The sequence below is a fragment of the Labrus bergylta genome, chromosome 19 (assembly GCF_963930695.1).
Source record: "Labrus bergylta chromosome 19, fLabBer1.1, whole genome shotgun sequence".
Classification (NCBI taxonomy): domain Eukaryota; kingdom Metazoa; phylum Chordata; class Actinopteri; order Labriformes; family Labridae; genus Labrus; species Labrus bergylta.
This window is the reverse complement of record NC_089213.1, coordinates 4,235,465-4,256,894: the sequence shown is the minus strand read 5'-3', so window position 1 is coordinate 4,256,894 and position 21,430 is coordinate 4,235,465. Positions and strand designations below refer to the sequence as shown.

Sequence of the window (21,430 nt, the reverse complement as noted above, 5' to 3'; positions counted from 1 at the left end):
TAAGGTGTTCCTAATTTCTAACCTGTGCCCACCATGTGTACTTTCATTATGTGACGTGGAGCCAAAATAACACACACACAGCAATAAAAGATGACAACAACACAGACTGTGCTGGGAACTTCGGACACAGGTCAGATATCCTCCTGACAACATTTATTGGATCGCATCAAAGCCACATGAGCTGTATAAATACAGAGCGAGAGAAAGAGAGAGTCCCACTCACAGAAGTCACAGATCAGGATCTCTAAGGTGAGCCGCACGCCGACTAAATCTTTAACAGCTGATTGAGTCTTGATTGTGTTTTTGTTTTGTGTGTTTTTAACTGTGAGGTATATGTGTGTGTTTCTATGGGTATGCCTCAGAAAATGAACCTCTAACCATCGTCTCTGTGTCGAGATCTTTTTAACCTGTTGTGTTATAATATTCCAGGTGTCCTTATTCTGCTCATCATGAGGGTCTTTGCTGTCATCTTTGTGCTGGCTGTCCTGTCAGGTGAGCTCAATTTCTTATCAGAGACACATAAACATCTTTTTCTATTTTAAAAATATTCCTAAAAGACTATTTCAGGTGGAAAATGTTTCAGATATCAAATACCAAAAGGAAAGCTTTTGTCAAAAGTGAAAAAGTGAAAGTGAAAAGTGAAAGTTTAAGAAAGAGAAGAGAGTAAGAGTCAATGTAAATGTGAAAAGAAGGAAAAGAAGCAAGGAAGAAAGGAACGAGAGATAGGAGATGAAGGAATATTTTTATTTGTAGTTTAATTGAGAATTCATTTAAACTTGAGGGCTTTTAGATGAAGTCAGTCTACTTTATGGTCCGTCACTATGTTTGTCATCTTGTTGGTCATATTTTTAAAAACTGTCACAAGTTGTCTCCAAACATGTGAGCAACGGTTTGATCCTCAATCAAACAACTACAAAAAAACAAGCTCCATGAACAAGACGTGAGTGTTAAAGTCGACTGTTTCCTCCTCCACCAGGCTGCCATGCCAAAAGTATATTTCAGGCGAACGACCCAACCCCCTGGGAGGTCACCGTCGACAAGTTCCAGGATTACTTCACAGACCTGAACATGAGGGCCGAAGGCATGGTGAAAGACATCCAGAGCTCCCAGATCAGCCGAGAGCTGGAGTGAGTTCATTCACGTAAACACTGACCGATCAAACACTGACCGATTCAGCGTCGCTATCAGAGTCATAAATCAACACTACAACGTTTTATCGGCCGTGAACTCTGTGTTGATATTTTATTCACTTTATCTGCTGTAAATGATCACAGCTGTTGTATAACCAAATACTAGAGTTGGCAGGTGATGTTTTTGTGTAATTCTGATATTAACAGTGTTGATAAAGGAAAAACATTCAGAGCAGGTTTGAGGGAATCTGACAGAAATCTCGACTGTCAAACTCTTCATTTCTGGCATTCTGGAGAATTATTTTGCACCAATTTGTTTCTTTTCTGCACCACTGTATTACGTCTGAGTTGCATCCTGCACACCAATCACAGCTCTGCAGTAAATCCTAACTTAGTCAAGGTTATAATCTTCAGTTTCTGCAGACTGTATTATTATGAGGGCGCTATTTCCGGGTAAATGCACCTAAACTGGCAACAGAGTGAGATGTTTTAGTTTACCTCTGATCAATAAACTCTTCCTCTTAAACAAAAGAGTAAGTGGGACAAGCTCGTTTTTGTCTCGGTCTTTGTGCTCTTGTCACACTGCTTCAAGTATGTTTGACAGAGTTTAAAAAAGCATCAACACGTTGCTGTTAGACTTCTGCCCACTTACACAAACACTCTGCCGTGAGCTGAGTCAGTGTGAGGAGGTTCATCAGCATGTGTCAGAGAGGTGAGACATGCACACAGAGACTGCTGAGGCCTGCAGGACTCACAGGACTTTTAGGTCTTGAGTCAATCAAATATAATAGGACAAGAGGATAGAGCAGAGGACTGTTTTCACATTTTGAAAAGAAAGACAAGCTTTTTCATACCAAGTAAAGAATTATACTGCTCTGACCTCAGTCTCTGACCTCATTCTCTGACCTCAGTCTCTGACCTCAGTCTCTGACCTCATTCTCCAAACGCATTCTCTGACCTCATTCTCCGACCTCATTCTCCGACCTCAGTCTCTGACCTCATTCTCTGACCTCAATCTCTGACCTCAGTCTCTTACCTCATTCTTCAACCTCAGTCTCTGACCTCATTCTTCAACCTCAGTCTCTGACCTCATTCTCCGACCTCAGTCTCTGACCTCATTGTCTGACCTCAGTCTCTTACCTCATTCTTCAACCTCAGTCTCTGACCTCATTGTCTGACCTCAGTCTCTGTCCTCATTCTCCGACCTCAGTCTGTGTCCTCATTCTTCAACCTCATTCTTCAACCTCATTCTTCAACCTCAGTCTCTGTCCTCATTCTCCGACCTCATTCTTCAACCTCAGTCTCTGACCTCATTCTCCGACCTCAGTCTCTGTCCTCATTCTCCGACCTCAGTCTGTGTCCTCATTCTTCAACCTCATTCTTCAACCTCATTCTTCAACCTCAGTCTCTGTCCTCATTCTCCGACCTCAGTCTGTGTCCTCATTCTTCAACCTCATTCTCCAACCTCAGTCTCTGTCCTCATTCTCCGACCTCAGTCTCTGACCTCATTCTCCGACCTCAGTCTCTGTCCTCATTCTCCGACCTCAGTCTGTGTCCTCATTCTTCAACCTCATTCTTCAACCTCATTCTTCAACCTCAGTCTCTGTCCTCATTCTCCGACCTCAGTCTGTGTCCTCATTCTCCGACCTCAGTCTTTTACCTCAGTCTCTGACCTCAGTCTGGCACACTTTAAATCCTAATGGCTTTACAAACACCACAGTCTCTTTTCTGGTTCATTAGAGTTTTTCTGTTTAATTTCAGCCGATTTTGAGTCTTTTTCATCAAAATAATTTGATCATGCATCAGTTTCTCTGACATGAAGGGGAAAATAGATAGATAAACACTTTAAAAGACACTAAGCAAAGCATAAATCAAAAAATGTAATGAAGAAAATAAGCTTTTATTTTCCTTTTTCAACCAAAATCAGGCATTTATCTGCTCTGAAGTCACTCTTGACCCCCTGTGGATCCTGATTGCTTCACTAAAACACCAACAAAGTCTCTTTCCTGGCACATTATTTGAACTTTAATTGGTTTAATCTCATCTAATATTGAACCCTTACTCTGTTTTTTTAGTCAACATCCTTTGATTTTGCATTTATAACTTGGTATATTAGATCTATCTACATGTGCATCTCTGCTGAAACTTAGTGAAGGATCATTTCAAATACATTACAAGAAGATTAAGTTTGTATCTTTAGTCATTCAAAAAATCATTCATTGGCTCTGACTCCTTTTTAAATGAAACGCAGACATCACCCCTAAAATCCTCTTTTTTAACCCCCCTGGCAGCACCCTGATCCAGGACAGCATGTCTGAACTCTCCATGTACAAAGACGACCTGCAGACCAAGCTGGCCCCCTACGCACAGGAGGCCGGGGAGCGTCTGGCCACAGACCTGCAGAAGCTGGGCAACAAACTGCGCGATCACATGATGGAGGCCCAGGACCAGATGGAGAAGTACGGCATGGAGCTGCAGACCATGATGGAGCAAAATGCCGATGACGTCAGGGTCAGGGTCAACGCCTACACCCGCAAGATGAAGAAACGCCTCAACAAGGACACCGAGGAGATCAAGAGGTGAGAGACACACACACGCTGAAGCGAGGCGGCGTTCACAGCAGGCTGATGGGAAACTCTGTCCAGTAAGAGGATTTGATGGTTTCTATAACTTTTATATCTAAACTAGCAAGAACTTTAGACTGTTTTTATGAGTTTAATTTGATTGAATTTAAGTTCTGATGAGATTTTCAGCAACTACACTTTAACTATACAGCTGCCTCTTGAATACTAAATACTAATCTGTATTTTGATAAATTAACTTTTTAATTATTCTTCCAGGATTAGGCTTAGCGATAATAAGATGATGGTAAATTTAACTTAATAAAGAACATTTATTATAATTGCTTGAGCCATTTGTCGAGCAATAACACCAAACATTCTCTGATTCCATTTTTATAAATATTAAGATTTGCTGTTTTTTTCATGATTATAGCTCCTGTGAGCAGTTTTTTAACTAGTTTTAAAACAGACTGAAATGAATGTTGATGTCTCTTTATGCACTACAAAAGCAAATGAGACCATTAGCGAGAAGATTGATTTCTTCTATGTAGTCATTTTGAAAGCTTCTAACCCGCTGCTGCAGGGTAGGTGGCAGTCAAGACGAGAGAGGGCACAACAAGTGTTCACACTGACAGATATATTTGAAGGTTAAAAGAAAGCAAGAGGAGATTTATGTCAGCAAACACGACTTACACATGTAGAGGAGGAGATCAGTAAAGAGATATGACAGCTCATGTTTCATCGTTTCATTACATGATTGTGTATTTTATGGGATTATGTTTTCACAGTCCTATGTTAGGACTTTAGCTTGTTAGTGTTTTAACATTATAAGATACAAAGACTCTTGTATTTACATAGTAGGCCTATGAAATAACATTTATATAAATAACGTAACAACTTAGACTTTGACAACTTGATTTATCCCAGAGGGAAATTTGGTTCCACAGTCCACCCAGACAATGCATACATTTACAAACAAACAACAGAAGGAGATTAATCAGAGACAAACAACCAAATCAGTATTTGACAAAGGTAACGCTGAAACCCTCGTGTGGTCTCTTTGGGCAATGACACCCACAAGGGCCTGATGAAAAACTAAGTCAACATCAACAATCATAATTTCTTTGAGTTTTGTTTTTGACTCAGCTCTTTTCCTCGTCTTCAGACATGTTTCAGACTACCTGGAAGAGATTCAGATCCGCACATCAGACAACATGGAGGACCTGAGGGTTCGTTTCGACCCTTATGTGGCTCAGGTGCGTGACAACACCCAGGCTAAGTTCACCACCCTGAACGATCTGCTGAGCTCGCAGGTGGAGAACCTGAAGGAAAAGATGCAGATGGCAGCCGAGGAACTGAAATCCACCATGGGTGACAAGATGGGGGAGCTGAACACCTGGTTCCAGCCTTTTGTCAACATGTTCAATGGCAACATGTAAAACCTCTGAAGTCACAGCCTGGACTGTTTATCCAAACTTTCTGCATCCAAACCACCTCTGTAAAAGTTTGAAGGATTCATAAAGATACTCAGTCCTGACTCATCTCTGTCACTGAAGATTGTCAAATAAAAAAACAGCTGCTCACATCTGTGTAGGAAATCACAAGTCATTTATAATAACATGCTCAAACATGATTATTTTTACTCCTGACTCCATTCTTTCCACATATTAGTCTTTCTTGCTCGTTTCTTTGCTTTGGCTCTAAAGCATTTAAAAAGTCTGTTGGGGCCCTAAGCAAAATTCACCAGGGGCCCCTCCAAACAGCATTCATCACCATTAAAAAAAAACCAACGGCAACTTTAAGTGACCAACTTAAGTTTTCACAGGAATATTGGAACAAATTGTCAGACGGGGCCCCGTTAGGGAGGTGTTCTACTGTCATTGTAAAACTTGCACATTGTGAGCCACCACCATGAGTCAAAGTTTATTGGGCTCCCTACTAGCCTGGGACCCCATTAAGTTGCCTGTTGGCTGGTCGTTCAAAACAAATTAAACTGTTTCATTAATTCAGGCAAATTGCATGTTTAAGTAAATATGCGTAAAGGGGTCGGTGCAATTCTCTACAAATCTGCACAAATAAATCACGTGTTTAAGACTCATTGATAAAAACTAGCGAGTCCATTCTCATTGAAACGGTCAAAATATAAACAACTTCTTCTTTCATCATTGGAGGTAAAAAAAAATATTGAATATAGTATTTCTACAATTCTACAATTCACTTGTTGTTGCTTTTATCCAAAGCGACGTACATCAGAGAGTAAGAACAACACAAGCAAGGATCTAGAAAAAAGGGAACAATGTCAGTAAGAGCAAACGATCAGCTTTGAGTCTGATTGGACACACAGGTGCTGACAGGAAGTGACCAGAGGCAAAGCACAACATTGAGGGCAGTTCTTGAGAGCTCTAATCAGTATAGAAACCATCTTACGTATATATTAACCCCAAAAAAAAAGATTTAAAGAATCCCCCTAGATGAATCAAACTTAAACTGTGCAATTAAAAATAGATTTATACAAGAAATGTACATAACCTGTACAGGAATAAAAATAAAAATACATGTGCAATTTAAACAAGAACCTTTAAACAGTAATTAAAAATCTGTAATTAGACCTGAATATAAAAAATAAAAAATAAAAAATAAGTGCATTAAAATATGGATAAACGAACAGACAGACTTCAAAATAACTATTTAAACCATAGACTGTAAATAAATAAATAAATAATAAATAAATAAATAATAAATACATAAATAATAAATAAATAATAAATAAATAAATAAATAAATAAATAAGATATAAACCTTTAATTAATTAATTTTTTTTTTACTTAGTCATTAGGACCGCACGTGAAGCTACCGGTCTTCCCTCTGACGTCATTTGCACATCCAATCACATTTCTTTCGACCTTTCCTTCGACCAATCACAGAAGACGTTTACGTACGGCGCATTGATGCGCGTTAGGTCCGTCGCACTTTGCTGTTGTCATTTCTTGAGCGTGTACATCATGTCCACAGTGGAGATCTCTACGTTCACTCCCGGTTGTTGATCTTCGGCGCGATGAGTAACCCGTGCAGAGAAGTCATCACTCTCCAGCTGGGACATTATTCAAACTTTGTCGGGACTCACTGGTGGAACCTGCAGGTGAAGGAGGAGCCCGTTAGCGGCTAACGCTGAGCTAAGCTACCTGGCGTTAGCTTTCTTTTTTTCTGCATGTGTTGTCAAAGTTTGAGGAGTCGCTGTGATGCTAGCTGCGACATGAGTCTGCATTATACCAGATTTTACGATTATAAATCAAGTTAAACACAGAAGCTGCTGCTTAAAGCTGACTTTAGTTAAAGATGTTATTGTGCTAAAGCTGCAGACTGTTTGTGATCTTTTAAAGGAGGAGTGTTTTTGTTTGTTTTATAGTCTTTATCAAGTTGTTTCTGATTTCACACTTGAATGTTGAATAGATGTTTGTCTCACTTTCCTGTCCTCTTATAAGGGATGAGAGTAAAGTGATGTTTTTGGTGGTTTTACCTTTTAAATCACTTCTTAAAACTCACTTTTATAGACTTGCTTTCATGTGATTTCTCCTTCACAGATCTATCTCTTCCTTTTATTAATTGTTACTGCTTTTAACATTTTTATCTTTCTCTTCTTTAAATGTTTCAGCCTTTATATGTATTGTCCTGTTTACCTGTTTCTTTTTTTAATCTTCATTCTGTGTTTACAGCCTGTGATGTGATGTCCTCCCGCTCTCCCTCAATTTAAATTTTATTCTCTCCTGATTGATTTTAAACTAATCTTTCCTTCACTGTACTGAACTGCCTCTCCATTCCTGTTGACTCCATATCATTCCTGTTATTTGCATTTTTATAATTTTGCCCTCTCTGTTGATCTCTGTTCTGTCGGTCACAGCACTTTGTAAACATTTGTTTTTAAAGCTGCTGTATAAATAAAGATATTATTATTATATTCTGAATGACGATGGTGTAATTGTGTGACCTGCAGGATGCGTCTCTATCATACGACCCTGAAGCAGCAGCAGGAGACATCCAGAGTGATGTGGTGTTTCGTGAGGGACAGACTCAAGGCGGACATGTCACCCACACACCTCGCCTCATTGCCATGGATCTCAAAGGTCATTTCACCTGCAACTGAAAATATTCTCTTCGCAAAGGCAGCACGAGCAACCATTATTTATTTACTGATGTCAAACACGTAAAGCATTCACAGCCTAAACTTATGTACAATGCCCGTTCTTAGATGAGCCTTTCAAATACATAAAACTGGACAACAAATACTCAAAAAGTCTAAAAAGCTGCAACAATACAGGATACAAAATGTCAAAACAAGTAAAACAGGAAGCACGACCCTCTTCTTTCTGATATAAATGTTTCATATTTTGTTCACTAGATAATTATTCTTGTCATTTGAAGTCCTTGAATGAACTCCAACACATTACTCTGTAGGTGTTTGGTTCTCATCATGCTGACTCAGCTGCTCTTTGTGTGCCCATGACAGGAAGTCTACGGACTCTACGGCAGGAGGGATGCCTTTACGACCCCGGCAAAGACACGTCTGCCATCACATGGTAAAGACAACATCAACATATTTCAGTGCCCGACAGATTTTACCGTTTTCTTTTACGATCCAGATCTCAGCGTGACGCTGGACGCGTTGTTTGCGTGGCACCTTCTGTGACATAACTATTCTTTGTGCAGTGAAATAAAAAAACAACGATGAACCCACTCTGAGAGAGTTTGTGCAGAACCGTTAAAAGAACTTCAGAGATGGAAGTGTAACAGATAACTTCTGGTTTCCTGTGATATGAAAAGTGTGTGTTTGATCCTGCAGGGACGGAAGCCTCATGATGCACCAAGAAAGTCCTCCTGCTAAGAACTCATTTCTTGAAGATCTGGACAGGTTAGATGTGAGTATTTATAGTGAAAGTATAACAGACAAGCAGCTCACGCTATTGACGTTTATGTACATTTTTTTAAATATATATTAAGGATTTTTTGGGGGGGCTTTTGTGCCTTTTCTGGAGAGATAGGACAGTGGATAGAGTTGGAAATAAAGGAGAGAGAGAGCAGGGAATGAGATGGGAATTTTCATGTGGTTATGGGGGGGGGGGGGGGGGGTCATTAATTACAAGGAGGGGGGGCTCAAAGGAAAATAGGTTGGGAATCAGTGGTCTAGAATATTAAACTTATGGCAGGAAACTGGCAGAAGGAGCAAACACATGGGCTGAAAGTTACCATCTTGTTGGCAGCTATATGACTTCAAAAGGTTCAGACTTTTTATTTCAGGTTTGATTGGTCGGCACACCGCTCCAGAAAAAGCTCCTTTACTTTATTACACATAAAGTTCTACAGTCCAGTTATAATATTGCTGCCTGATAGAAACATCCTAAATGATCCTGACAACCTTTTGTTTTTTTGTCTCCAGAGAGGAGAGATCCTGGCTGAAGCAGATTTTTTCTCCAGTTCTCAGCCTCACTGCTCAGGTATGGAAACCTTCTGAACTCCGCACGACGGCAGACGTTTGACGTTGACCCTGAAAGCTCTCTCTCCCTCCAGCAGGTGCGTTGAGTGTGGACACTGTGAACAGCCAGCTGGCTCGAGTGCAGAAGGCCTACAGGCTGGAGGGCAGCGTGAAGGTGTGGTCCGACTTCCTCAGGATCCACCTGCACCCTCGCACCATCTCCGTCATTCACCAGTACAACCACGACGGGTAACGTGTAAACGCCTCCTGCATCATTATCATTTCAGAAAGTTTAGTGGTCGTGTAATCAAAGCAGTGATCCCAGACTTTAACCAAGCGGACCGTTGTACAGACTAGGTTTCATACCTGCTCTCCTCCAGTAGATGGCACTCTTTACACACAACTGGGTTTGAATAAAAGACCGCTCTGTGTTTGCTGATTATTTAGAACTTTGTTTAATCTCTGACTGAACCCAACATGGTATTTAACTCTTCCACAGCTGTTTTTAAAAAACCCCACATGTTGTGTTATGTCTGGTTTTATATTTGTGTCATTGTGTGTTCCAGGGAGGCTCATCGTCTGGAGGCTTTCGGTCAGGGAGAAGCTCTCCTGCAGGGGCCGGTGCTCGAGCAGCTGGAGGACAAACTGCACTTCTTTGTAGAAGAGTGTGATTACCTCCAGGTAACGCACTTTTTTGTGTGTGTTTATTTGTAAAAAACAGTTTGTGTTTGACTTTAAAATACAAGTTTAAAATATGACTTTGATCTTGAGTAAATACAGATAAGTAAAAATAACTTCAGATCAAACAAATATAAGAAGAATGCACATTTCTGTGTTTGTTTCAAAGTTGGTCATTGCGCCTCCTTTCTCTGCATCTTGTTTTTTTCCCTCTCAGGGTTTCCAGGTTCTGTGCGACCTGGCTGATGGCTTCGCAGGCTTGGGGTCAAAGGTCACAGAGATGCTTCAGGACTCTTACGGAGGGAGAGGCATCCTGACATGGGGGTTAGCACCCGTCAGCCACCCAAATTCAGTGAGTCACTCATTCAGTCTCTCTGCTGTTGTTGTAGACGTGCAGAATAAACAGATGTTTTGTAAATGGGATTCTTTTTGTTTACCCAGACTCCCATGAAGGACCTGTACCACATGTTGAACTGCACGTTAGGCACAATTCAACTGGCCAATCACAGCTCCTTCTTCTGCCCGCTGACCCTGCGTGGAGGACTTGGAAGACGACCCTCCTCTCCTATGGAGTTCCCACACCTCAACTATGATGTGAGCGTTCTCACTGTATCTCTGATGATCTGTTGAGACGTTTTAAAGAGATTATTATTTGAATCTCAGTGTAACATGTCTCTCCTCTGTCCTGCATGTCACACACCAGCCCTCTCTGTGGTTCCACTCCAGCGCCGTCCTGGCTTTGGCCCTCGACGCCCTCACTTTGCCTTACAGGCTGAGGAACGACAGCGTCCCCATGTGGCAGCTGGCAGACTCACTGGCTGTATCCGGGAGAAAGGTAACCCGCTTGTCCTGTATTCTACGTTTGTCTGTATTGAAGGCTGGCCGCTTAAAAGTTTAAAAGTGTCGTTTATAACCCAGGTTGTGGCTGCTTACGGCGCCATCCCCTTTCCCATGATGCACGGCGGCTCTCTCCCTGACGCCCTGAGCGCCTGCACTGATTCGCTGCCATGGAGACCTCTATCATCTTGTCCTGAACCTGGCGACGGTCAATGCTATGGACAGTGGGCGACACTTCGGGGATTTGAGAGCCAGAGACTAATCAGGTCAGATTGAATGAATATAGTTTGTAACCGTGCCGTTACAACTTTTGAATGCCTTTTTAAAAGTTGTTTTTTTCCACAGTCCTGTAGGAGCTTTTTAAGTAGTGACTCAATATATTTAACATCCTTACACTTTTACACAAAATATTAGTGATTTTAACGGAAGATTTGAGCATTTTCAGATGTCTTGAGTAGTTGTTTTGTTTTATTTTGGGCTCCTTGGAGCTTTATATGTACAAATCTAATGAAAATCACACACTAAAGAGAGGAGTTCATTGTGGAATAAAGGCTACAGAACATGAGACAAAAATGTGACCAAATGTGACCAAAATGATCATGAACCGCTGAGAGCTGGAACAAAGTACTGCTCTTGTTTTTTGGCTATTTGAATATTTTTAAATAACTTGAAACAGATTTTAACAGCATGAGGCTGAGATGTAAAAAAAACCTCAATCAGATACAATCACAGCTGTATATTAAAGACATGCACGCTGAAATAATGTTCTTTCCCTCAGCTCTCTGGCTCCAGGAGACAAACCGCCCACTCCTCTGCACAGCCTGCACAGCGGGGAGGACGTCCTGGCCTCCTACATCAGATCCTTCTATCCTACAGCTCCTCTGTGAGGCCCGAAACACTTAATTTAACCTAATTTACTGTTTTCTAAAAGATGCATTTTAACCCATCAGTCTTCTCTCTTTATCTTTTACTCTCAGAGCTCTTCAGATGGTGTCCTCTCCGAGTAAGCTGACACCACCTTTCCCTCAGATGTTCAGTCAGTCTGTGGGGGCTCAGGGCTTCCTGCAGAGCCGTCTTCCACACCCCGGCTGTAAGCAGAGATGTTTAATATGATCTCTTTTGCACTCAAAGCTTTAAGATTGAATTGCGTTATATATAACATTTCTTTCTTGTTCCTGCAGCTCCAGCCCCCGTGGTCTCCTCTGCACCCGTCATGACGTCCCTCCAGTCAGGTACCGCAGTCGGCCAATGGCTGTCCGAGCTTCATCGAGGTGTCAGCGCTTTCGACATCCGCCGCGTGGCCCCAAGCTTCCTCTCTCAGGGGCCCGAAATGGCCGACTACGAGGAGGCTCTGGAGCAGCTGCGCCTACTGTCCCGGTGTTACCGCGATGACAGCGGCGGGATGATGCGCTCTTCCTCAGAGGAGGATGACGATGACTGACGCTGGCAGTCTTAGTCGCCATGATCTGGATAAAATGCTGAGCTCGGCTTGCACTCAAACGGAGACGGAAAGAGGAGCTGCGCCTCTGAGGTGTTAAGGACCAGGATTGAATTACACGCTCAATGAAAGGGCAAAAGGCAACGAATGTTACTGAGCCTGCAAGACACAGATGAGGGAATAGTAGATCTCTTAAAGAGATAGATGGGGTGTTGCGTCCCGAGACTGTATGGACTTTACATTTCATTAAATAACTGTACATCTGTAATGTTTTTATACCAAGTGCACGCTATAAAAAGAATGTATTTACATAGAGAGCTTTGGTTGTCACATCTTTTGTTTTGGGTACAGGTTGCTCTAAACATCATTTGGCTTATAGACTCATTAACTCATGCTGACAGTCACCACATCTTATGAGAAGAGAAGATAAGACAAACTTCACGCTTACACCAGATACGTGTGCATTGCGTTTCCCCTCCGGTCGGTGACGACTCCCTGCTCCCTCAACACCCTGGAGAGCAGAGCCATAGAAATTCCCGCTCTAATTTTACAGATTCACCCACGACAGCGCAAGATAATATGCTTTGTGTGACAGCCAGGTCGGGAGAATCTCCAGAGCACTCCTGACATGATCTAGATATTTTCAGGAGTGCAATGTGAAAACGGCTGAAGGTTGTCAACATTTCTGAAGCTTTGATTCTTTTAAGATGTTTTTGAAACGATACATACTTGGACTAATTGAGTTTTAGAAACGACCAAAGCTTTCATTAAACTGCAGATTTAGTCATACTTTAACCCAAAGCTGTGGGGTGTTAAAGAGAGCAACTGTGATCCACTCAAATTAACAGGTTTCATACTGACATTTCATTCTCTTCCAGACAGACGGCAGGTCACTTTAATGGATTTGGGCAATTTAGACAGTATGAAGAAGTCTTTTTGCAAATGTAATTAAATGAAGGTCTTTCTTAATTTGGAGTGTCCAGGACTTTTTATTTCTGTTGCCATGGTAATGATACAGGTATCTGTATTTGATTGTTACTACTACAGCTGTGATGTTTAAAATTCACCTTATTAGAAAATATCCCGATGAAAACCTTCAGGTCAAAACGTGGACTATTAAATTACCAAAATCCTAAAAATAAAATAAATGTTTACATGACGATCAAACGTGTTATCCACCCTGCCATTTCCATGTGTATCAATAGAAAATCTTTTACTTTTTGCATGCAGACTAAAGGCTAATGAAACCAAACTTTTGTGTTTTAGTCATCGTTAGTGAGGACACTTAAAATATGATTACACAGGTGTTGTTTTTGGGCTGGTAACAAGATGTTTCTAAAATGTGATTAAACGTTGACAGATTATGGTGAAAGTAGACGTGAAGTCTCGGGGCTGGAACTGCATTTGAATCTACAGAACGATTTGATCATCATACCACATTTTAAATCACTATCTACCTCGTTGGCTTTCGGTCTTATCCCAAAGAATAAATTAAAAAATAACAATCCAACAACAAATGTAGAACAGGCATCTTTAATCAGAAATAAAATGATACAAGGATTCCACATAAGGTGAGGAGATGCTAGAACAATTTCCCACCCAGCACTTTTACAACACAATATGCTTCTAGGTTTGATTAAAAAAAGGCTAAGACACTTACCATACCATCATTGAAACTTATAAAACTGAGATTGCACCCTGTTAATTTACAAACACCTCCATATGAGAAAGCTCTAATGAAAGAATGTCGAGGAAAAGTCAAACGAATTGAAGGAGTAGCGTGTGCATAAAAGACATTGGGCTGAGTGCCTTGTTTTCTACAGCTAGTTATCAAAAACACAGGGAGGGTGGGGGTGGGGGTGGGGGTAGTGTTGAGGGGTCTGGGGAATGTAATTGGTGAACTGGATGGGGGTCAGGAGGGTAAGGGCTCAAGACAGACAGTCCAAAATGTGATCTAAGAACGGGAACGGGAGCGAGAACGAGACGGGGAGCGGGATTTGGAGCGGGATTCGGAACGGGATGCAGAGCGGGAGTGGGAACGGGCTTTGACAGGTGAGGGGGAACGAGATTTGGATTTGGACTTGGATTTAGACCTGGCTCTGGATTTTGAATCAACAGGGGAGCGTGAACGGGAGCGAGAGCCCCTATCGGGCTCGCCGCCCTCGTCCTCACTCTTGGGCTGCTCGCGGCCCTTTGAGCCAGATTTCCTGGAGCGATCCTTCATTCCCGATCTGGAACGAGACCTGGAGCGAGAGCGAGACCTGGACCTGGAGTCATCCTTCTTGCCCTTCTTTATATCTTTCTTGCCCTTTTTGCTCTTGGGGCTGCGACTCCTGCTGCTGTCCTTGTTCTTCTGAGCGCCGTTGCTGCGCTCCTCGTCCTCCTTCTTGCCCTTGGGCTTGTTCTTCTTGCTACGAGATCGGCTGCGGGAGCGTGAAGCCGCTCTGTGGATAAAATCAGAGAATTATTAAGACTACACTAAAACGAAGGACATCAACGACTCTTCAATAACCGATCAAACTAAAAAAGGACTTCGACAACACGAATCAGATGAAGAACAAGATGTTGACCCTGAACTTAAGACATTCTGACATCCAACATGTGAGTTGGAAAACTCCCACTAAGCGACCAGCCAAGACCCTTTGGTCAGCCTCAGATTATAAGCCAACATTTACTCTGCGTCTGGCAGGTGGAGGGTTTCAAATTTTACTACCTGATGGAAAACTGCAGCTGTAAATATCAAACTGCTGCAAGCGGCCACTTGCTATAGGCCACATGCCCAGCGGCCCAAACACCTGTGCACTTTGGAATTGTACGCATCTATTTATGGATACTACGCTCTCAACTTACTGTTAACGGGCTACCGAATACCAAAATCTCAACATGGTTTTGTACTGACAGCTGCTGAGCTATAAATTATTGTTGCTGTATGTTATAGAACAGTGTGTTGGAGGTGGAAAGGACTTCTTCAATTGGGAGTTAGCCTAACATGTTGACTTTGTACAAACTAAACCAGACACACAGATCTCACAGGTTGTTTTTTGACAGCATAATGTCCCGACACTGATAAAAGTTTGGATTTCTCACCTTGAGTGGGAGCGACTGCGACTACTGCTCTCACTGCGGCTGCGGCTCTTGCGGGACCTGCGGCTCCTGGAGCGAGACCTGAGGTAACCATGAGGAACGATTAGCAGCAGTCACACTGATCAACAAACAAACAAACTGAAGCTGAACTCTGCTTTGCCAGCTTATTTTCCCATAACCCTTCATGCACAGTGGCTATATTTAGGCAAACTTCAATACACATTAAGTAGCCATGTATACTCCCAGTGACGTCTCTCACCTGGAGCGGCTGCGACTGCGAGAATAAGATCTCTTGCGTTTGTTTCCAGGACGATCCTCGATGAGCCTGATCTTTCTGCCGTTCACTTCTGTGCCATCGAGCTTCTCCAGAGCCCGCTTCATGTCAGAGTAGAGCCTGAACTCTATCACCCCCTCGTTCCTCCGACCTTTGTGGGTGTCAGCATAGGTGACCTCCCCTGCCTGCCTCATGTAGTCCTTTAGAGAAATGGAAAAACACAGAATTCAGGAGGGGAAGCATTTACCTGACTACTTTTACTAAGGATGCAACAAGTAATGCAAAGAATAGACGAGGGACAAAAACGACATACCTTCAAGTCCTGCCAGCTGCAGCGGCTGGAAAGATTCTCAACTATGAGCCGATAATCTGTCCTTATAGGTGGACCATATCTGTCTCTTCCCCAGCGTCCATAGCCACCTTTTAATGCAACAAGGAAGGGAAAGGTAAAATGAGGATCGCAATAGAAACTGAGGTGGTGCATTTATGCTAATCTCCAAGCTACAAAGGCTAAAAAATGTGTCAATAGTGACTTGGGAAAAAGAAATAAGGAAGGGGAAAAGTAAAGGTGAAAAGACTTTAAAAAAGAAAAATAAATGAATTAAATCCTGGAAAAAAAATCTCTATTTTAAAAGATGAAGTCTTTATCATAAGGCCTGAAACTATAGAACTCAGTTTTAGATTAGAACATTTTGGTAAAAGTTCAAATCAGCCTACTTACAAAAGAAGAAAGAAAAGAAATCAAATTAAAAAACATAACTGATCGAGGAAGTACTTACGGTGAACTAAAGCAAGTCTCTAAGCTATCCTATCTAAAAACATTGCACTGTTACAAAACATGTTCTTTTTTTTTTTCAGGCACCTATAAGAGCTGAACCCACATCTCTTCCTAACCCCATTGCATCCTCACCACCCGGCCTGGGCCTAATGGGAAAAGCGGTCTTCATTCACAATGGCTCCCTTTTTTGGTCTGCCCAGGGGCCCAGAATGGTCAAACCACACTCTTGGAAAGGGGGGACACCATGGCCAGCAATAGGGGCAGGCAGTCAGCAAAGGACTCTTTCAATTAAAACATTGAGGTTCTTTGTTAAATCTTTACCTTTAAATTGACAATCACTTTAAATAAAATAGAAATGGAATAAGACATCAATAGATTACAAGATATTTAACAATCAAAGAGTTACTTTACAGTATTTAAATTCAAACAGTTTGATCTTCTTCAAAAGTAAGCCATTTCCCCATCACATATTCACATTTTTACTGCTTTCCCAATTCACGTATGGAAGTCCAACATAGTTTTCCAAGTCATTGGTGGCTCTGGTGCACACAAAATTATCACGTTATGAGGACAATCGTCTTGTACACCTTTTGTTCAGATGGTGAAAACAACTCTAGAGTACTCAAGTGATGGAAATGGTGCTTGTCTTCAAGCTTATTTACAAGACAAGGTCTTCGGCGTGTCTACTCGAGATGCTTGTATGTTAAACAGGTAAATGAAAAGACCTGGATGGGTCAGTGGGACTTGAACAATAGAAAACCTGACGACCTTGAGATGGTGGGTGTGGATGGGTGAGTCTGACACTCAGACAATCAGACGGCTGAGATGAAAACAACCAAGTTTCCTTTAAAAGAAGTGTAAATTAAGTACTCTGGTGAGAGTACAGGAAAGATGCTGGTAGGTATTAGTAGAGCCGGACAACACTGACTGAAGACTTCTAAGCTAACTACAGTTTAATGTCTTTACTTCTCTGGTTCAAAACCTCTCAGTTCCATTTCAAATAGATTTGACTGACAGTAAAATAATCATAGCATCACCCCTAGCCGTCCTTTACTACCAGGATATAAATTGAATGCACATCAGCCACCAAGGACAAGATTTAAATTTTGCCCCGTTGAAATTTAGATTGACGCTTCCCTGTAATGAATGAAATCCCTCATGAACAACAGTATTAATGTAAAATAAAAACAATACTCTACGGTAAACTTACTTCTTCCACCGCCGCCTCCGCCACCGCCGCCACCACCACCTCCTCCTCCTCCACCTCCGCCCCCTCCTCCTCCTCCACCTCCTCCCCCATAGCCTCCATCACGACGGGGTCCCTTGGTGTGCTCCACAATGACCCTTTCCCCACACAACTCTTTCCCGTTCAAGTCGTACACAGCATCATCTGCGTCACGGGGGTCATCAAATTCAACAAAGCCGTACCTTTGTAGGAGAAGAGAAAGGATTTAAAACAGGATCCGGAGGAGGTCCTTCATCAAAAACACGATGGGGTACACAATTAACCAAATTACTCCTACATGAAATTTCACTGTTAACACATTAAGCAAGATAGACTAAAGGCAGACCCATTTCACATTAAAAGATGTTGTTCAGCACTAGATTTCACTGCATTGGAAAAAGCTGATGTCGTGCAAATTAACATATATTGAGTTAGGAGAGACTAGCTCTTCAATTGAATGACACACAGTAGCGTACACCTCTAATTCTAAATGTAGAGGTTAACCGGAAGCCACGTAAAAATAAAAACGGCCTCTGAAAAACATTGAAACCTCCTTCAACAGCCTTTTAGTTTCACTGAAATGTACGAGCATGTTGTGTTTTTGCACTGCAACAGACAGAGAAAAAAGGTGTACATTTATGATCACTTTAAATCCATAAATGAAAATTAGCCAGCAAAAAAAAAACCGACACAGTATAGTATCGCAATATTTCATGTGGCGATATCATTTCGTCCAATGGCGGCCAAGTATGGCTCATTTTACTATGACGTTTAAGATATGCTTTTTTAATTTCTAACTGCTGAAGGGGTTGCACAAAAATGATTTTGAACAATTTGCATCGTGAAGAATTCATATTCAATTAGACTGAAACACAAAAAGGCTTCAGTGAGATGAACAGACTGAGAATTTATCTTATTACTATTATTATTATCTTATTCCTGTTGTTTCTTATCCATCATTGCACTATGGTCACTTTATCTCATTTTTACCTTTACAGTTATATTGTATATATTAGTTCTGTTGTTCCATTATTCACCATGCACCTCATTAACTTATCATTTAGTTTTGCCTACCTGCACATAGCTCTGTATATATATTTATTTCTCATTTACTGCACATAGTTGTGGTTACATCTGTTAGTCTGATCTCTGTCCACTTATATCTACTCTTTTATATTTTGTATTTTTAAGTTAAGTTTAAGCTTTGAGTTGTATTTAAATTGACACTTTATATTTAGGTTAAAATGTTTCGTCTACTTGCCCTGTTGTTAATTTACTGCTCTGTGTGCCTTTGAATTGCCCCCCGGGGACAAATAAAGTTTTTATAATTGAATTATTTGAAAAAAGTTATTAATTGCGTTTAGTGTATTGGACATAATGTGCAGTTAAAAAGTTTAATAGTAATATATTTTATCACCAGTCTCAGCACATTGCAAATGGTTAAAAATCGCAATATCGTATCGTGGGGAGTGTGAAAAACTGGAATTAAAAGAGGTGGAATCTCCACAGAGTGTTAACTATATCTACAATCTATGTAACACTCCTGCAATACAATTATTGTTTTTTATTTTAAATATTTTTTTTTCAAAGCTTCAGCACTATACGTTGTGATTACAATTTTAATGCAATTTAATGTAATTGATGCACTAATTATTTTATTTTTATTTTGTATTGTTTCACGTTGTACAGTTTGTCCTCCCCCGTGTCTTCTCATGCTTGCACCCTTTACTGGTATCCAATAAAAAATATATATACAAATAAATATACACGGCCATGCATCGGAAATCATTGCAATTAAATATCATTTAATCTTAATTTTCACACGTGTGGAAATGAATTTTGCACTTGTTGAATGAACGGTTTGCTCGACATTCGCACGGAGCAAACCGCGACATTGCCACGTCCAACCGAAGCTAACGGAAGCTAAATGTGGCTAACTTTTGTTCAGACGGTGACCGATTAACAACGAAAAGCTACGAAACACGTAGCTCCAATTCGATACACAAGCGTTATTATGGAAAAACAATTATCATCCACCCCTCCGAAATCAAGCCACGGCAGCAGATTACAACCATGTGGATAGATTTTTAATTACATTAGCATTGTTAGCATGTTAGCTCGTTAGCAGGCCGCGCCCAGGCGCTGCGGCCTGTGCGGGACGGAGCTTCAAACACAACAAAAGACTCAACCTTACCCGTTTTTTAGGTCGACCTCGAGTATCTTCCCGTAGCCTTTGAAAAACCTCTCCACGTCCTTCTCTCTGGCTCTGTAGCTCAATCTTCCTATATAAACCCTCGACATGTTGTCAGCCCGAGCGTGCTACCGAGAGACGAGGAAGAGCGCGCGGCGGCAGAGACACATACACGCGGTCCTTTGATACAATAGGTTGTGGCTGAAGGGGGCGTGTCTTCTGAGCGCAGGGGGTTAGTGTGGCCGGAGTTTAGTCTCACAGGTTGCGCTGTTGTTTACAGGCAGTATTCTACCCTACAAAGGCAAAAGGCAGTAACTTTTTTTTTCTTTTTTGGAACATTACCGATGTGCTTTATTATGTGGACAGAAAACTTGAGTCAATTGTGTTGTTTTTTTTTAGAAAATAGTAGGTTGTGTTTGCTTTCTTCCCTCGAGAAACCAAGGCAGAGTCCAGTAACTTTACTTATGAGGGTCTTCGCCTTTGTATTGCAGCATTCCGTAATGCTCAAACTGAGTTAAGGACTTCTGCCTTTGTTTTACTGCGGATCAAAGAGAAGTTACTGTTTTACTGTAGTGAAGTTAAGGTGTTATGCCTTTGTTTTAATATCTGTCATCAAGCACTTCTGACACACATGGTAGCTTGACCAAAGTGTTGCAAAGAAATAGTGTTTGGTTGTGTTATTTTAACCATGCAACCAAGTGAAATACAGTATCAAATGGCATGACCTGTTATTATTGTACAGGCAATGCAAAGGCAGAGTACCTTAACTTCCAAATAAGGGTTAAAGGTCATGTTTGAGCTAAAGATTTTTATGAACATTAATAAACTCATTAAAAAGACAAAGAATTGCCACATTTCCAATATTCTGCCTGCAACTCATTTGGCTGGACAACAAAAAGACTTTGAAGTCATTTTTCTCAGTTCTACACTCTGGCGAGTTAAGGTCTTTTGCCTTTGTAGAGCAGCATCGCTTAGTGCTGTAATGTAATCGACAAATTAACTTGTTATATTTATATTATTCATGTATGACGCAGGAAACATCCTCTTGCGCCCCAAATACTATTTCCAGTTTCCCAAATGTAATTCAATTCAATTCAAAAAACTAAATGATAAGTTATAAGGTGCATGGTGAATAATGGAACAACAGAACTAATATATACAATATAACTGTAAAGGTAAAAATGAGATAAATAAATGTGACCGTAGTGCAAAGATGGATAAGAAACAACAGGAATAAAGTAACCAGAACTGTATGAATACTGAAATAGAAAGGATAGAATAAAGTGATTTAGTGCATGAGACCAGATAAAGCAGAGGCAGTTAAGGTGCATGGCAAATGGAAGGAAGAAGTCCTTATCATCAAGAAGTAAGGAGTCGTTTGGATTATTGTCGGGACATTTATACAAATAACTTTGGAAGGATACATTTTGGGCTTTGGCAGCAGTTGTTCAATCAATAATGAAGTTATACAAAAATAAATTCAACCTTACGCAATGCTGCCACTAAGGGGGGGAAAGGGGGAAAGCTTTCTGAGCCCATGTGCATGCAGTGCCCACAGAGTTAGGTAAAACATGGTCCATCCAAATTTAACTAGTTAATTGCAAAAAGGTCTTGAAATGAATGCGTTAATCTTTTTTTATCTCACAAGGGTGCAATAGAAGTTTTTAAAGCTCCTGTGAGGAGAGTTTAGCTGGTTATGAATCTGGTCTTTACATGGCAAACAATAGCAAAAGAGACAAAAAGTGAGAAGATTGGTAATTTCTTCAT

General features: G+C 41.1%; 3 protein-coding genes and 1 long non-coding RNA gene across 5 annotated transcripts; 2 read left to right on the top strand and 2 right to left on the bottom strand.

Annotated features, from left to right (window-relative positions):
* The first annotated feature begins 153 nt into the window (after window positions 1-153).
* apoea (apolipoprotein Ea) lies at window positions 154-5,274 on the top strand. The gene is made up of 5 exons (XM_020625697.3): window positions 154-249; window positions 430-492; window positions 977-1,127; window positions 3,422-3,709; window positions 4,857-5,274. Exons 2-5 carry the CDS (start codon window positions 450-452, stop codon window positions 5,128-5,130), a joined length of 756 nt encoding a protein of 251 aa, XP_020481353.2. The 5' UTR covers window positions 154-249; window positions 430-449; the 3' UTR covers window positions 5,131-5,274.
* On the bottom strand, window positions 2,146-2,515 carry LOC136177129 (uncharacterized). The gene is made up of 3 exons (XR_010664778.1): window positions 2,388-2,515; window positions 2,310-2,335; window positions 2,146-2,270 (listed from the first exon to the last, which is right to left on the bottom strand). It is a non-coding gene; the product is annotated as an uncharacterized lncRNA (long non-coding RNA).
* A 1,362-nt stretch (window positions 5,275-6,636) lies between the features above and the next one.
* Window positions 6,637-13,080, top strand: msto1 (misato mitochondrial distribution and morphology regulator 1). 2 transcript variants are annotated; one of them, XM_020642233.3, is made up of 14 exons: window positions 6,637-6,830; window positions 7,683-7,812; window positions 8,196-8,265; window positions 8,529-8,604; window positions 9,123-9,180; window positions 9,254-9,407; window positions 9,725-9,839; window positions 10,054-10,188; window positions 10,278-10,430; window positions 10,540-10,671; window positions 10,755-10,939; window positions 11,452-11,556; window positions 11,651-11,763; window positions 11,855-13,080. In XM_020642233.3, the coding sequence occupies exons 1-14, from the start codon at window positions 6,747-6,749 to the stop codon at window positions 12,112-12,114; spliced, it is 1,770 nt and encodes a 589-aa protein (XP_020497889.2). In that variant the 5' UTR covers window positions 6,637-6,746; the 3' UTR covers window positions 12,115-13,080. The 2 variants fall into 2 exon arrangements, with proteins under 2 accessions (XP_020497889.2, XP_020497890.2); XM_020642234.3 differs by having other exon boundaries at window positions 6,638-6,830; window positions 9,257-9,407.
* Window positions 13,081-13,628: 548 nt separating this feature from the next.
* On the bottom strand, window positions 13,629-19,851 carry srsf4 (serine and arginine rich splicing factor 4). Its single transcript, XM_065948365.1, has 6 exons — window positions 19,667-19,851; window positions 17,458-17,675; window positions 15,783-15,889; window positions 15,455-15,669; window positions 15,199-15,276; window positions 13,629-14,555 (listed from the first exon to the last, which is right to left on the bottom strand). The coding sequence occupies exons 1-6, from the start codon at window positions 19,771-19,773 to the stop codon at window positions 14,066-14,068; spliced, it is 1,215 nt and encodes a 404-aa protein (XP_065804437.1). The 5' UTR covers window positions 19,774-19,851; the 3' UTR covers window positions 13,629-14,065.
* Window positions 19,852-21,430: the final 1,579 nt, after the last annotated feature.

What these genes read in the sequence shown, in the direction of transcription:
- apoea (XM_020625697.3), top strand. Translation starts at nt 450, where the DNA reads ATGAGGGTCTTTGCTGTCATCTTTGTGCTGGCTGTCCTGTCAG. An exon ending in CAGATCAGCCGAGAGCTGGA is followed by an intron (nt 1,128 to 3,421) that starts GTGAGTTCATTC and finishes CCCCCCTGGCAG; the next exon opens with CACCCTGATCCAGGACAGCA. An exon ending in GACACCGAGGAGATCAAGAG is followed by an intron (nt 3,710 to 4,856) that starts GTGAGAGACACA and finishes CCTCGTCTTCAG; the next exon opens with ACATGTTTCAGACTACCTGG.
- msto1 (XM_020642233.3), top strand. Translation starts at nt 6,747, where the DNA reads ATGAGTAACCCGTGCAGAGAAGTCATCACTCTCCAGCTGGGACATTAT. An exon ending in AAGATCTGGACAGGTTAGAT is followed by an intron (nt 8,605 to 9,122) that starts GTGAGTATTTAT and finishes TTTTGTCTCCAG; the next exon opens with AGAGGAGAGATCCTGGCTGA. An exon ending in TTCTCAGCCTCACTGCTCAG is followed by an intron (nt 9,181 to 9,253) that starts GTATGGAAACCT and finishes CTCTCCCTCCAG; the next exon opens with CAGGTGCGTTGAGTGTGGAC.
- srsf4 (XM_065948365.1), bottom strand. Translation starts at nt 19,773, where the DNA reads ATGTCGAGGGTTTATATAGGAAGATTGAGCTACAGAGCCAGAGAGAAG. An exon ending in GCAGCTGGCAGGACTTGAAG is followed by an intron (nt 15,670 to 15,782) that starts GTATGTCGTTTT and finishes ATTTCTCTAAAG; the next exon opens with GACTACATGAGGCAGGCAGG. An exon ending in CGCAGTCGCAGCCGCTCCAG is followed by an intron (nt 15,277 to 15,454) that starts GTGAGAGACGTC and finishes TGGTTACCTCAG; the next exon opens with GTCTCGCTCCAGGAGCCGCA.